At 42.9% G+C, this 16,103-nt stretch overlaps 1 protein-coding gene across 3 annotated transcripts in view; it reads right to left on the bottom strand.

Annotated features, from left to right (window-relative positions):
• Window positions 1–16,103, bottom strand: part of BBS9 (Bardet-Biedl syndrome 9) — a 538,001-nt gene that overhangs the window by 370,300 nt on the left and 151,598 nt on the right. For all 3 annotated transcript variants that reach the window (XM_088464415.1, XM_088464417.1, XM_088464416.1), the window contains exons 13-15: window positions 12,834–12,887; window positions 7,771–7,873; window positions 620–724 (exon numbers count right to left, since the gene is read on the bottom strand). In XM_088464415.1, the coding sequence (XP_088320541.1) occupies window positions 620–724; window positions 7,771–7,873; window positions 12,834–12,887 (262 nt within the window). The remainder of the gene's footprint in view (window positions 1–619; window positions 725–7,770; window positions 7,874–12,833; window positions 12,888–16,103) is intronic.

Here is a 16,103-nt window from a genome sequence, read left to right as displayed (position 1 = left end):
TATCTTGCTTATTAAAGCATTTTACATTAATTTCATTGATAGGTAATGTATTACTAAGCAAATTTCAAAACGCACCACCATTATGATACCAAAGATGAATAATATGGAAGCAGATTTTACCCTGTGTACATTATCATTATTATTATTATTTATGTCATTTTAATTCTCTCTCATTTCATTAACACTTATTGATTATCTTTACACATCTATTCTTTACACTTCACTATCACCTTTTTTCCCCTTTTCGTGTGATGCCCTGGGGATAGTCCTTGGCTGGAATTTTTTGGGGTACCTTGCTTCTCTGACCTGAACCCCTTAATGTTAGGGACGCCAGTATAGAGGAGCCTTGACGATGGCCTGGCGCTTATTCATATATTTCCAAATGTATGTAACTAATACCTCTGAATCTCTATTATCATGTAGGATTTAAGTATTTTTTGTTGATATTGCTGCAGTGAGCTGGAGGGAATCTTTTTTTTTTCTGTGAAGCATTGTACAATAATTTCATTGATACGTAATGTATTACTAAGAAAATGTCAAAACGCACCACCATTATGATACCAAAGATGAATAATATGGAAACAGATTTTACCCTGTGTACACCCATTGGAATACTTGCCTGTAGGTGTGCAGTATGAAGCCACTGCTTCCCCTTCAAGGTCGGCTGGGGCACAGTTCCCCTTCAGGAAAACCGAAACACTTATTGTTTTAGCTATTCCTGGCTCTGGAAACACAAGGAAATTATATAAAGAGGCATATGTGATAATGAAGCCAAATAGAACAAAAAGGATTATTAGCTGCACAATTACAATTTATATTAAAACTCTTATACTCTCTAGCAAAATATTACATGAAAACTATTAAAGATGTGAAAAGTAAAGAAATAATGTGAATAAAGGTAATCACCTATCATAGCGCGTCCTCAAAGCCTTAACAGTGTACAGTGATAACAAAAACTTACTAATATTTTCCATTTTTTATATAGTATATTCTCACATTGTGAGTTACAATTTATAAAAAACAGGAAAGGGGAAAGTGGGAACTGAGATTCTGCACAGAGAGACAATGAGTAAATATTGTAAATATGATTATGAAAATAAATAAATAGATAAACCAACCGTAATGATATATGCTTTGGAAAAAATCCTTTGCAATGATAATGGTGTTGGTGGTGCACCCAATAGTCAGAAACAACAAATTGAGCAAAATTCCTGCACAGGCAGGCCAAAGAGACTATTGTGTGGGGCACTCTTAGTTAATGAATTATAATAGTAGAAAAATTGAATAGTTTGTTTATTTAAAACATAAACTTTTAATAATACTTGTTAAAATAATAGTGTGCCAGACACCAAGAGAAATATGGTAAGGTGTCCACTATAAATATATAGAAAAATATATATTTTTTAAGATTGAAAAATCACTGGTTTCAATAATAAGGTCCTGCTTTACAGAGAAAAACTTAATTGTTATAGCAGGAAAAATTTAAGTAAAATGAGCTATTTCTCTATCCCATATATGGGGAAAGAAGAGAGACTCACATATAAATATATCTTCATATAGATATATATATATATGTTAGTAGCAGCTAGAAGATAAATGATACACAATTATCACTGGTAATGTAGTGGTTAAATGCACACATCCTAAGTCAGATATAAAAGAATGCCTATTGTGAATCGCACAATAGTGATCATATATTGATACTCAGCTGATAAGCGCTGTAGTCAAGGCTGTAAGTCTCCAGCTCATGGATAAGGCATTCAGTCTGACTTAGGGGAAACTGACTCTGCAGACAATCATGCAGTTGCGGTCATGTGACCCGTAATCAGCTGACAGGTACTTAGGTGGTGACGTGCGTTTCGCCCAAGAGGCTTGTTCACACATCTGGGCAATCTCTTTGTGTGAATGCCTTATCCGTGAGCTGGAGACTTACAGCCTTGACTACAGCGCTTATCAGTTGAGTATCAATATATGATCACTATTGTGCGATTCACAATAGGCATTCTTTTATATCTGACTTAGGATGTGTGCATTTAACCACTACTTATACTGCAGAGACATGTGATCGCCGCTGTGCAATTCTAAGCAGACGCTACTGTGCTTTTGATTAATAGATCTGTGCATTAACTACAGCTATACTGCCAATCAATTCTTCATTAAACAAGATTAGAGATAAGTGATCGCCGGTGTGCGATTCAAAGCAGACACTAGTATATATTTGATTTAGGTTTTGTATATTTAAACCAGAGTTATATTGCCAATTTTCATCCTGACAGGAAGAGAACACAGCAGCCTAGTATTGGTCTAATTACTTGTATTTAAACACTATGTGCATGGATAGATATTTCTCTATCTCTCCTGGTAGTGGTCTGATTGCTCCTGGGCGCATTTAACCCTGCAATGCCTTTATGGTAACAAGGTCTATCTAACACCTGGCAGAGCCCTAACAGACCTTACCATTGCTGTTGTTTCTATAGACACCAGGCTCCTCACTCTCTCATTGCATGGCTTGCACTATTTCCATGCAAAAGCAGAAGTGGGGGTGACACTTAGCAGTGTTTTGACTTTACTTATTTCTCTATATTTATTCACTCATAAGTCTATTTTTGTGACACATATGCAAGTGATTCATGTACCAACTTCTCATTTTTATATGTACACAATTTAATTGTATGACATTTGGGAACAATCTATGTAAGATTTTGTATCAGACTATCTATTCACTCAAATATTCTGTTTTATTGACATATATGCTAGTGATTTACGTACCAACTTCTCATTTTTTTATATGTATACATTTTTATTGTATGACACTTGAATATAATTTTGATTCAGACTATTCGTAGAGTGTTCTGAGTTGACACAAGTAATAGACCTGAGATAATTCTCTTGCAATTCTGACTAGAAATAATCAATTGCATTATTTTACAACAATTTGAGCTGATTTACAATCTTTGGTGTTTTATAGAAATTACTAAGATTATTCATCGTAATCCCATGCATAAAAATGATACTATACATTACCAGTGATAATTTTGTATCATTCATCTTGTAGCTGCTACTAACACATATATATATATCTATACGAAGATATATGTACATGTGAGTCTCTCTTCTCTCCCCATATATGGGATAGATAAATAGCTCATATTACTTTTGTCTAATTTTTCCTGCTATAACAATTGAGTTACAATTTATATCAATATCAGCCACATAAGGAGTCCCTGGACCAAGGGGTTAAAGTGGGTCGGAACAGGGTGGAACTGCGTTCCGTCACTTCTATTTGGAGACGGAACCAGTTCCGCCTCCTCCGGCCCACCTCAGCCCGGCAACGCAGGGAGGCTTTATTTGCTGGGTGCCCGTTGAGATTTTGTTACCAGCGGGCGCCCGGATCCTTCCCCACAGCGCAAGCGGCAGCCGGAGGCCGGAGCGGACTCCTGAGCAATGGCTACCGCAGTGCACTGTGGGAGAGACATCATGACTTCATGATGTCTCTCCCATAGTTCCGAGGAGCAGACAGGCGGACCGGACTGCAGCGGATGTAGGAGCTGTGCTTAAGGTAAGTATAGTTTTTTTTTGTGTGTGCGCGGCACTATTATAGGGGGGCATTACTGCAGGGGGCAATATTACAGGGGGTATTACTGCAGGGGGCATTACTTCTGCAGGGGCCATTACTTCTACAGGGGACATAACTACAGAGGGCATTACTATTAGGGCATTACTGCAGGGGACATTCTATTGGGGGCATTACTATTGGGGACATTACCACTGTGGGCACTACTACAGGGAACATTTCTATTGGGGGCATTACTTCTACAGGGGGCATTACTACTGGGGGCATTGAATAAGGGGTACCACTCTTGGGGGAACTGCATAAGGGGCACCATTACTGGGGGCACTGCATAAGGGCCACCACTACAGGGGCACTGCATAAGGGGCACCACTACAGTGGGCATTGCATAAGGGGCACTACTGCTGTGGGCATTATGTGTAAGGGGCACTACTGCTGTGGGCATTGTGTATAAGGGGCCCTGCTTTGTGTCATAACATGAATAAGGGACACTACTATGTGGTGTAATGTGAATAAGATTCCGCTACCATGTGGTGTCATTTGAATTGGGGATACTATTGTGTGACTACGCTCCTTTCTTTTGGGACCACACCCCTTTTTTGACGCTCACCGTCACTTTATTAAAGAAGCACCAAGGGGAGGGGGGGGGGGAGGAGTAGAGTTCCACCCAGGGGCGGAACTACTGGAGGTGCAGCAATATAGGGTCCACACTGCCCGGTGTCATTTGTAAATGGCAGGTGCAGTGCAGCTGTTTGCCGGGCAGTCATCAAGGCTGTGACTGACCCGGCCTGTAGCTATACGCAGGGGGGAGCACAGTGCAGTCACTCAGACGCAGCCCTGCGTGGGGACTACAGTGTAGCATAATGTGTGGGCACTAGAGATGGTATAATGTGTGGGGACTACAGTGTAGCATAATGTGTGAACACTAGAGATGTCATAATGTGTGGGCACTAGAGGTGGCATTATGTTTGGGCACTACAGTGTAGCATAGTAGTATGTGGGCACTACAGGTGACATAATGTGTGGGGACTACAGTGTAGCATAATGTGTGGGGACTACAGTGTAGTATAATGTGTGGGGACTAGAGATGGCATAATGTGTGGGGACTACAGTGTAGCATAATGTGTGAACACTAGAGATGTCATAATGTGTGGGCATTAGAGGTGGGTTAATGTGTGGGCACTACAGGTGGTATAATGTTTGGACACTACAGTGTGGCATAATGTGTGGGCACCATTACTTGGAGCTTTTCTGCTTCAGGGCATGCACCCAGGGTAGCTATCAGGGGGGATTGCTGGGACTATAGTCTGGGTAATGCTATAGCCGGGGGACCCGGTGAAAGGGTCCCCTGGCTATGGCATTACACCCCCCCCCTGCTAGAAAGGGTCCAGTACTGGTTATGGAAAATACAGGGGACCTCTACTCATTTTGTCCCCTGCAATTCCACAACCAGGACCGCCTCAGCTGAGCCCAGTGCTGGTTCTTAAAATACAGGGGACCCCTACGCATTTCGTCCACTGTATTTTAAGAACCAGGACAGGCTCTTCAGAGCCCGGGGCTGGTTATGCTTGTGGGCAGGGGATGCATATAATTTTTTTTTTTACTGTGTACTTTTTTTTTTACAACACAGGAGCCTTCACAGATCTTACTGATCTGTGAAGGCTTCTGTATAACTCTGACCTTTCAATGCTAGTCGCATTAAAAAGTCAGAGTTTTCCTAGGAGAAAACTCCCCGGTAATCGCATTTATGTAATAACCTCAAACTCACAAGTTCGCAGGCTATTACATTTGGTGAGTTTTGAGACAAACTCAGAGCTTTACATGTGTGAGAAGGTCTGAGTTTGGCTCATTCTAAAAACTCACACCCTTTTACATCTTGCCCCCAATCTCAACTGATTGAGATGCTGTGGTAAGACATGAAGAAAGTAGTTGACACCAGACATACAAAGAATATTGCTGAACTGAAATAGTTTTGTAAAGATGACTTGTCCAAAATTTCTCCTGACCATTGTACAGGACTGATCTGCAGCTACAGGAAACATTTGGTTGCGGTTATTGCGGCCAAAGGAGGGTCAACAAGTTATCAAATCCAAGTGTTCATATACTTCTTCCAACCTGCACTGTGAATGTTTACACTGTGTTTTCAATAAAGATATCAAAACATAGAGTTTGTGTGTTATTAGTTTAAGAAGACTGTGTTTAAACTTGAGATTTAGTTGTTACGATTATAATTTATGACCAATTTGTGCCGAAATTGAGGAAATTGCAAAGGATTCAAATACTTTTCCTTGAAACTGTATTTTAATTCCTCTTTGGTAACTACTTGTTTGTATAACACAGAAGTGCATTATTATATACACTCTGCTTGTCCAGTACAAATGCTCTTTCCAACACAACGCAATTTCTAATTCCGCAGGTTGGTGTAGGTGTGTGTATGCAGATTAGAGATGTGCACAGACCCTTATGTTTTTGTTTTGCCAAAATCACCCTCAAGTGATTCGGGTTTGAATTTCTTTAAAAACTTATAAAAACAGCTAAAATCATGTAACTTGGACCCGTTTTTTTTTTCAGCTCACAGCACCTGAAATCACGATGGAGGAACTTAGGGCCGTATTCAATTAGTTTCGCACACGCAATACTTTTTCACATGCCGCACTTTTCGCCAACTTCACGTGTTTTAGCTGTGGAAACTTATCGTGCGTGCCCCCGCTATTCGCTGTATTCAATTCCAAAGGACGCGACAACGCGTCCCGGCAAAACTCAAAAAGGCGAAAAGTGCTGTCAAAAATGGGGAAATCAGCCTGACACTCCCCAAAAGATGCACTAACATTGGGGATCAGTATAGATGTCCCTGATTAGCCCTGGAGCTATTGGGGGTACTTAAGAGCTTTCAATTGCCTCTATATAGTGTATTTTGAACAAGTGGTGAAAAATAGCATTAAGCAGTTTTTTTGGGGCGAAAATAAGTAGTTCTGTCAAATTTGGGGTACTTGAAAAAGGGTGCAAGCATGTTTTAAAATCGCTAGAGCAGAGGTTCCCAAACTCTTTGGAATCGCGGCACCCTAGAGTATCAGCATTATTTTCACGGCACCCCTAAGCCAAAAGTTTGTTATTGAGAAGTTCAGAAAAAATGTAGTAAAGTAGTAAAGTGAAGTAAATTGTGCTGACCTGTCATCCTTAGGGTCAGTTATGTGTTGGGGGACAGGTTTGTACTTCTGTTTGTCCACATATTTACATTACAGTACATTGACCATGAAGAATTTGATTTGGTGCTGGACCACCAACCTGAGGTACAGTGCACAGTTTGGGAACCACTGCGCTAAAGTCAAGTTTTAAGTGCTGCCAAAAACGCACCTTCAGCAAGCACCTGCAATCAAAAAAACACCTCACCCCCTACTCGCAGACCCCCCTAAAGTCTTTCACTAGTTTTTAAGTTTACAAAGTAATTTTTTGGGGTGTTCCTTTTTTTTGGGGGGGGGGGGAGGTTATGCAATTATCCTTTGGGGCTGTCTCAAGGGTGCTGAGTGGTTTCCCCACCTTTGCATCCCAAAATAGCAATTTTGCACTTTTTTCCGTCACCTATTCATAGGCGAATCTTTTTCGCATATTACATTGCATTGCGTTTTCGCGTCTGCTAAAAGCGGATGCAATTGAATACGGTAATAATTTTCCGCCTGGCGAAATGACGTCATCCGCGACGTCATTTCGCAGATGCCGGCTTTTCGCCGCTAATTGAATACGGCCCTAAATTGCAATCCAAAATAACGCGAGATCAGGTTTCTAAATCAGACCCGAGTCAGGACTCTGTTCTACTCGGAACCCCATAGTGATTCCAAACTGGGACTCTGTTCGTCTCGGTATCCCAAAGTTCGGCTGTGTTCGGTTTTCTCAAAAGCTGAGGAACTGCATCAGCATTAGAAATAAGCAGTTCAGTTTGCGAACTGAAGTTTTTGGCACAGCAAGACTCCAGACTGTGACTGAGCACACATCTCTACAGTAGCCTTATGTCTGGTAATTATTCTATTCATAGACAAAAAAAAATACCCTTTAGGCTTAGCTAGGTAAACCTAAAAAGTATTGTTGAAAAAAAAAACTCATAAGAAAGACAGCATAGCATTTACATTGTTACCTATAAATATTACCAGCATGGTTCACACCCTTTAATAACACAATGAGGGATCCGTTTGTCCTTTACTCACCAAGAGAATTAAAAATGAATTGATCCTGAGTAAGAGCTAAAAATGGAGGGACGCTTATGGATAGCACAGTCTTCTGCACATGCAGTCTGCTCCGTACACAGAACTAAACAAGAAATTAGAAAACAAGATTTTAGCAAAGGGCTTTTAAGATGCAAACTTCAGAAATGTAAATTTACAATGCTGGTGAGCTCATTTTCAATCATGAATACAAAAAAAACATTAATATGTTTTGAACCAAACTGAGATAGTATTGAAATTAATAAAAAAATAATTGACTGCAATATATGAACACAAAAACAGCATATAGTAACTATGAACCAAAAACAAGTTTGAAGTTCTGGCAGTGAGCATGACTATTATAGTACTGTCAGTATGTTTCAGCATCTAAATCCACCATAGCCATAACGGTTGGGTACCGGATAACGGCGCTCGGGACAGAATTCTGATGCCGGCATCCCGACAGGGTTAGGATACTGACATCTGTCGGTAAGTATCCTAACCCTCCCTCGCCACACCCTAAACTTAACCTCCCCCCTAGTGCCTAAACCTAACACTCCCCTCCTAGTGCTTAACCCTAACCTTCCCACCTAGTGCCTAACTCTAACCCTCCCCCTAATCCCAGTACTTACCGTCAGGATGCCGGCGCTGGGATTCTGACTGGTTTCGGGTTTCTGGCGCCGGCATTCTGAGCGCCAGCATCCCGACAGCCGGGGATTTCAACTACATCCCTAGCCATAAGACTTGGAAATACTCAATAAGTGAACTAGAAAACTGTTGTATTTAAGAAAAATTAAATAGGCTAATGTTGTATTTTAGACTATTTTCATATAAACTGATGGTGAGTTGCAAGACTGGTAGGGGCACAAAAATGATATTGGGGTGAGTGAAAACATAATGATTAACTCTTGAGACAACTCATTACTTCATTGTCCTACCGCAAAACTGAATTTAGGAAATGTAATCCTGAGGTGGACTGAAAACATTATCGAAAAAACAACTAAGAGGCATAAATAATTAAAAGACTGTCCAGTTGCTGACAAGCTCCAATTTGTAGTAGAACAAAGAATGTGTATATGACCAAAGGCTGTAATGTCTTTTGCCATACAGTGGTAAACCACTGATCATATGTGTTGTGGCATTTCGTGCCTACTCTTGTGCATATGTATTAGGTATGATCATGTGAACCAAGATGGCAGCACAGGCAGGGGTGCACCATGTGTATCCAGCCACTGTAAGGAGTTGTTAGGATTGAGCTTGTTCTTTGTGAAATATGATTAGGCACAAAAGTGCACCTACTGTAGTCTTGCATAAAAAAATAGATATATTAATTAAATGAAACAATAAATGAGCAGCCTTTAGGAGGAAAATGTAATTATTTAAATTAATAAAAGGGTTGGTCTAAGGTAGCAGGTTGGACTTTGATGTGATATTTGTACTGTTTCGGGAATGTGCTTAGTGAGCTGCTGGATTTACTTGCACACATTGAGGATGCATGGTTTTTGGAGTTCTTATGGACCATTATTATCTTAATATTTGTATTATACTGTAAAATCAGAAGCAGTAAAGGTCTAATAGACGTCTTTTAGGTGATAATGAGTTACATATGTTAGAAAGATACGTTATTTTTTTTTATTTTTAATTCCACATCTTTTTATCCTTTTTTTTTTTTCTATAACATATCACACATTTGATTAAATCTCCTAAATGTTAAAATACACACTGGGTCTGATTCAAAGCTGCCATAACTAAGGGCCTGATTCAGAGCCGCTCGTAAGCGGCCGCTCGTTCGCTCCGAGCGATATATACGCACAACTGCGCATGCGTATGGGTCGTAATGCGCATGCGCCAACCAGTCAGTGCGATCGGAAATCGAGCGCTCGCCAAATAGCGAGTGCCTGCTAATTTGAGTTACAGGATGAGGCGTTTGTGGGTGGTAACAGGGGAAGGTGCTTGAAAACGGGGAGTGGAGATCCGAACGCAGGCGTGCCAAATGGTCAAAACGGGCGTTTTAAGGGTGTGCATAATTAACAAAGCAGCGTCATCGGCCACGTCACTTGGTTGTCTCTTAGCCTGAACTGTTTGCATGATTGCGGTAGGATAAACCTACCACAAGCACTGCGAGCAGTTCAGATGCCTTTCGATGTACTCGATTAATCAAATAAATAGTGGAGATGAGGTAGGATGCGAGCGGCCAGGGGGCATCTTTACAAAATAGCGAGCGCATGTTTCGTTCGCTCGCTCAGACATAGAGGCGTCAACAGATCGCAAAGAGCGAGCGCTCAATTTAAATAGCCGGCCCCTTTTTCTGACCGAGCAAGCGCAAATAGCGTGCGGCTCTGAATCAGGCCCTAAGGTCCTATTGCATAATTGAAAATAGCTGCAGATTTCCACCTGCATACAGAGCTGCCCATGCCAACCCTATACATCCGTTTGTAAGAGCAGGCATAACTATTAGCATGCTTTTGCACCATCCAATCCAGAGTGCAAGGGATCAGTCCATACTTGCCTACTTTTGAAAAAGCATTTCAGGGAGATTGTGAAAGCAACACCTACAAGCGCGCGTTAAACTGGGCGTGTACTGCTACATCTGAGAGGCGTGTCATAAAATTGATTTGCATCCACATGTAAATGAGCCCCAAAGCAGTTAGTAAGATCTAATTGTTGATGAAAATATACTGATACTTCTCAGAACATACATGTAACCATAGGGATCATTGTGCCTTATAACCAATGCAGGGAAATTATACTAATGATCCCATTTGAATGTATATATCTCTGTTTTTTCTTTTATATAACAGTGTCATAATGAGGGTAAGGTGAAATGAGGGAGATTGGTAGACTCTTCAGGGAGACAGGGAGATTGCGGCTATTTCAGGGAGTCTCCCTGACAATGAGGGAGGGTTGGCAAGTATGGATCAGTCTTAAATTGCTAGCTCTGTGCATATGCTTACCTCTAGGCAACTACGTTTACACACACACTGCAAACTTATACTAAGTGCCAATGCCCTGTTGTCATCCAGTTACATCCATTTAGTTGCAAGTGTTGACTTCAACGCTACTTTGAATACCCCGCAGATCAGCAGAAATGTGAATGCTCACCTTGGGCGGCCTCTGATGCATGTGCAGTGTGAACAATCCCAGCTGTGGCTGTTTTGCATGCGACTCTGAATCAGGTCTACAGAGTTTAAAATATACCCTTGGAAAACTGTCTATGCCAATAAACCGCACAACTGCATGCAAATTCAAGCCTCTTCTATCACATTACCTTTTGTCATTCTGCAAATGACAAGGTGCATTTACATAGAACTTTTAAGTCTTTATTCATCTACCAGGGGTAGGATTTTGGCAGGACATTTTGGCACTGTTGTACAAATGACTATGTACAAACAGGAAATGGTACGAGTGAAGTGAACTGTGTATTATTTCCTGAGAACATGCAGGCAAAAGTTGAGGTACAATGAATCACAATTAAGGTAGTTTTCCAACTCTTTACTAGAGTTGGAATAAATCATACAAAATATCAGGAAATAAGAAAGTTTAAGATTACAGGTAATAAGTTATCACGGTAATAATCAGTTCTCTTATAACGCTTCTTTCTTAGTTGCTTACATGTTTTGGAAAATAAACACCCTTTGCATTTTCTGGAGATTCCCAGAGTCTCCTTATACTCAGTGCATACACTCACCTTATTTACCCTTTATATATAATCTCTGACATTTCAGAACAATTTAATAAGAATCTATTTATCTAGCATTTTTTGCTGCCATTCCTGATTTATGACTATAGGATGTTGAATGTGGTGTAAGTGTATGTGAAAAACATCTAAAATAAGTTCTGCACTACAGATATCTGTGTATATTTATGTATTTGGAGATTGTTGAATTCAACATGCTTCTTCATACCTAAATTTAATTAAATAAAAAAATTATATATATGGCATCCGGCTCTCCACCATGTTAGTTAAAATAACGAAAGCTGACGTGTTGGATCAGTTGCTCAGGGGGGCAATTATATTAATCTTGAGAGGCCAAACCTTGTGTGAATGACTTTCCCTGTGTCCTATATAACGAGATGCTCTAAACTGACTGTATATTAGGTAATTCATACACACAATAAATACTAATGAAGTTACTGAAATTGTAATGGAAAAGCTAAGCTTTATCTGATTCATAATTTAAATTTTTTTTTTAACCTACAGATGTGTCCTCATACATCTAGCCTCAACGTGCCACGCGGCGCGAGATGCTTGGCGTGAGTGAGCCACCAGGTCCTGTACATTTCTTCTAGCGTGGGGCACATTTTTTGCTGGAAATGCGTCTTGGTCGCAATGCGATGGGACTAGGACGCACCATACTGCATATTTACTCCATATATAACTCTGTAGCCCTGTGTACACATCTTAGTCACATCGCCACTTGCAGCTGAATGGGTGTAACTGGGTAGCAATGGGGTGTCCTCACATAGTGGGTCAAGGGCATGTACATAGAATTGCAGGCTATGCTGAGTGGTGCATACAAAGAGATCCATCTGATTTTATAGGCTCTCATGTACCAAGGATAGGTCTGGTGCAGACATGCACCGATAATAATGACAGCTAGATATAGCGGTGGTGCAGTCATATGGATGCGGCGATAAGTAATTGTCACACATTTATTAAAAAACACATGCAGGGGACATGGGTTACCATAGGAGCTCGTTCCAGGCCATGTGTTAGAAGTGATGGCTTCAGGACCCTGCCGCGTTAGTACGCATGTGCACTCTGCTGACGATGCATGTGCAAGTGGCCATTGCTGGGTAGGGATCCTATGAATCCCTCTCTCTGAAAATATTGCAGATTGTAGCCCATAAGCTACAATGACAAACGCCATCTGAATATGGCATTAGCTACCCTTGGTAAATTCACCAACCTATGGGGTACAGCCCAGATGTATCCCGGGGAAGCTTAATAATTGTGGGTGCCTACCAAAAACACTTTTACTCTCGCGCAAAAATTTGTTGATAAATATGCCTCTTGGTATCTACTTATAGAGAAGCTTGTAAACAAACTACTATTGTGGAAATACCTTTACTGTGACAGAAGGAGTGGTTTCAGCCTCCACAGCACTGTCTACAGCTTGCTGCTCAAAAGAAACAATTATTACAAATCTGGTATACTGTGACATTTTTGCTATTTTTACATTACATTTAGAGGCAAACACAATTAGGTGCGAAAAGTCCCGTACTTTTCACATGATGGACTTTTCGCCGACATCTCTGGTTTTCCAACGCGGAAAAGTATCACGCTCGTTCAAGCATATCCCCGTATTCAATTAGAAATCATCGAAAACGGGACCCGGCGAATTCGGAACTGGCGAAAAGTCCTGTCAGGTTTGGAGAAATCAGCCTGACACCCCCTAAAAGATGGACTGACATTGGGGATCACTATAGATACCCCCGAATGGGACTGCTGAAGGTATTTGGGGTACTTAAATGATCGCAATAGCTGATAATTAGCGTCTTTGCAAAAGTGGCGAAGAATAGCCTTAAGTAAGTTTTTTTTGCAGAAAATAAGTAGTCCCAGCAAATTTGGGGTACACGAAAATGGGTGGAAGCATATTTTAAAGTTGCTAAAATTAAGTTTAAAAATAATACAAAATCCACCTGCCGTAAGCACCTGCAATTTGAAAAACACCTGGGACATACTTGGGGACACCCCTGGAGTGTTTTTAAGTTTGTCCCCCAACTTTGTACTTTTTCACCCCCTTTTTCAAAGTAATTTTTGGGGTGTTCTAAAATATGAGATATGGTAAGAACTTACCTTTGTTATCTCTATTTCTACGAAGTCCATAGGGTTCCACAGGATACCTTGGGGTATAGGTGATGACGTCAGGCATCGGGCACCATAGAGTTAAGTTTTCAGTCCTCCCAGGATGCACTAGGGTCCCCCCCTATACCCCGCCCCCGAGCCAAGGCATCTCAGTTAGTTACCAAGCCATAGGCCGGAGGAGGAGAAGGAAGAGAGAGAAAAAAAGATCTGGACACACACAAGAATCACATTCTCACCAGAGGGAGACGGAAAAACCGGTGACCAGAGTAAAGCCCATCTGCACCACAGGTGCGACAGGGCGGGAGTCCTGTGGAACCCTATGGACTTCGTAGAAATAGAGATAACAAAGGTAAGTTCTTACCATATCTCATATTTTCTACTTCAGGGTCCATAGGGTATCCACAGGATACCTTGGGGATGTCCCAAAGCAGTATCCTTTAAGGGTGGGAACGCTCCTGTGCTGAAAGGAGAATCCGCCGCCCGAAGGAAGCATCCTGAGAGGCGAAGGTGTCAAACCTGTAATACCTCACGAAGGTATGGACAGAGGACCACGTAGCAGCCTTGCAGATCTGGACTGCAGAGGCACCACGTCGAGCTGCCCACGAAGGACCCACAGACCTAGTGGAATGAGCCTTCACAGAAGGAGGAACCGGCAGACCTTCATGAAGATAAGCTTCAGAAATAGCCATACGGATCGACGCTGCCAAAGTTTGCTTTGAAGCAGGCCAACCCTTTTTACGGAAGCCATAGAGGACAAACAAGGCGTGCGACTTCCTAAACGAAGAAGTGTGGTCAACATAAGTCCTTAAGGCCCGCACAACATCCAATGTGGCCTCACCCACTGAAAGGCCAGGTGAGTTAAAGGCCGGAACAACTATTTCCTCGTTAACATGAAACTGGGAAACAACTTTGGGAAGAAATTCAGGACGAGTGCTTAGCACTGCCCTGTTCCCATGAAAAATCAAGAAAGGGGGTCTACAAGAAAGAGCCCCTAAATCAGAAACACGTCTGGCCGAAGCTATGGCCAGAATGAAAACAGTCTTAGCTGTTAGCCATTTAAGATCCACTGAGCCCAGTGGTTCAAACGACGGTCCCTGGAGAGCCCTCAGGACCACAGCCAAATCCCAAGGCGCCACAGGTGGAACAAAGGGTGGCTGAATGCGTAGAACACCTTGCATAAAGGTGCGCACATCCGGGATTGTAGCAATCCTACGATGGAACCAGACAGACAGGGCCGAAACCTGCACCTTCAAAGAAGCAAGGCGAAGCCCATGGTCTAGTCCCGCTTGCAGGAAGGCGAGAACCCGAGACAGACGAAACTCCCGCGGTGCATAACCTCTTGGCCGACACCACTGGAAGAACGTATGCCACACGCGATGGTATATTCTCGCGGAAGACGGTTTCCGAGCTCTGAGCATGGTACACACTACAGAGCTGGAAAACCCCCTGGACCTTAACATGGCCGCCTCAACAGCCACGCCGTCAAAGACAGCCGAGTCAGGTCCGGGTGAAGACAAGGACCCTGTGACAGAAGGTCCGGACGTAGCGGCAACCGCAGAGGACTGTCCACGGACAGACCCTGAAGGTCTGAGAACCAGTGCCGTCTGGGCCATGCGGGAGCTATCAACAGGAGCATCCCTCCTTCCTGTTTGAATTTCCGGATTACCCGTGGAAGAAGGGAAACCGGCGCAAAGAGATAAGAAAACCGGAACGTCCACCGGACGGACAGAGCATCCACCAGAGACGCCTCTTCGTCTCTTGTGCGAGATCCGTACACCGGCAACTTGTTGTTGTGCCGTGACGCCATGAGGTCGATCTCTGGAAGACCCCACCTGTCCACCAGCAGTTGAAAAACGTCCGGGTGCAGGGACTATTCTCCCGGATGAACGTCCTGGCGACTGAGAAAGACCGCCTCCCAGTTTAGCACTCCCGGGATGAAGACAGCTGATATGGCCGGAAGATTGCGCTCCGCCCATACCAGGATCCGAGACACCTCTACGAGAGCCGCCCGACTTCGGGTTCCTCCTTGCCGGTTTATGTAGGCCACGGTGGTACCGTTGTCCGACTGGACCTGCACTGGGTGACCTTGGAGAACCCGACGTGCCTGCTGGAGAGCGTTGAACACCACTCGGACTTCCAAGATGTTTATTGGAAGCTCTGCTTCTGCCGGAGTCCACCTGCCTTGGAACAAGGGTGGACCAGAAACTGCTCCCCAGCCCCGAAGACTAGCGTCCATCGTCAACAGGACCCAATTCGCCACCCAGAACGGACGACCCTTGTTGAGATGGGTCGCCTGCAACCACCAGGCAAGGGACAGGCGAACCTCCGGAGTGAGCACTATCGTCTGGGATTTTAGAGACTGAGGCAGTCCATTCCACTTGGACAGGATCAGGTGCTGCAGAGGTCTGGAGTGAAACTGGGCATATTCCACCATGTCGAACACCGACACCATGGAGCCCAGTAACCTCATCGCCGAGTGTAGAGACACCCGGCGGCTCTGCAGAGCAGCCACAACTGCGCACCCTCG

This window comes from Taudactylus pleione, unplaced genomic scaffold, assembly GCF_031769625.1.
Source record: "Taudactylus pleione unplaced genomic scaffold, aTauple2 ptg000054l, whole genome shotgun sequence".
Taxonomy (NCBI): Eukaryota; Metazoa; Chordata; class Amphibia; order Anura; family Myobatrachidae; genus Taudactylus; species Taudactylus pleione.
This window is presented reverse-complemented; position numbering and strand designations above follow the sequence as displayed.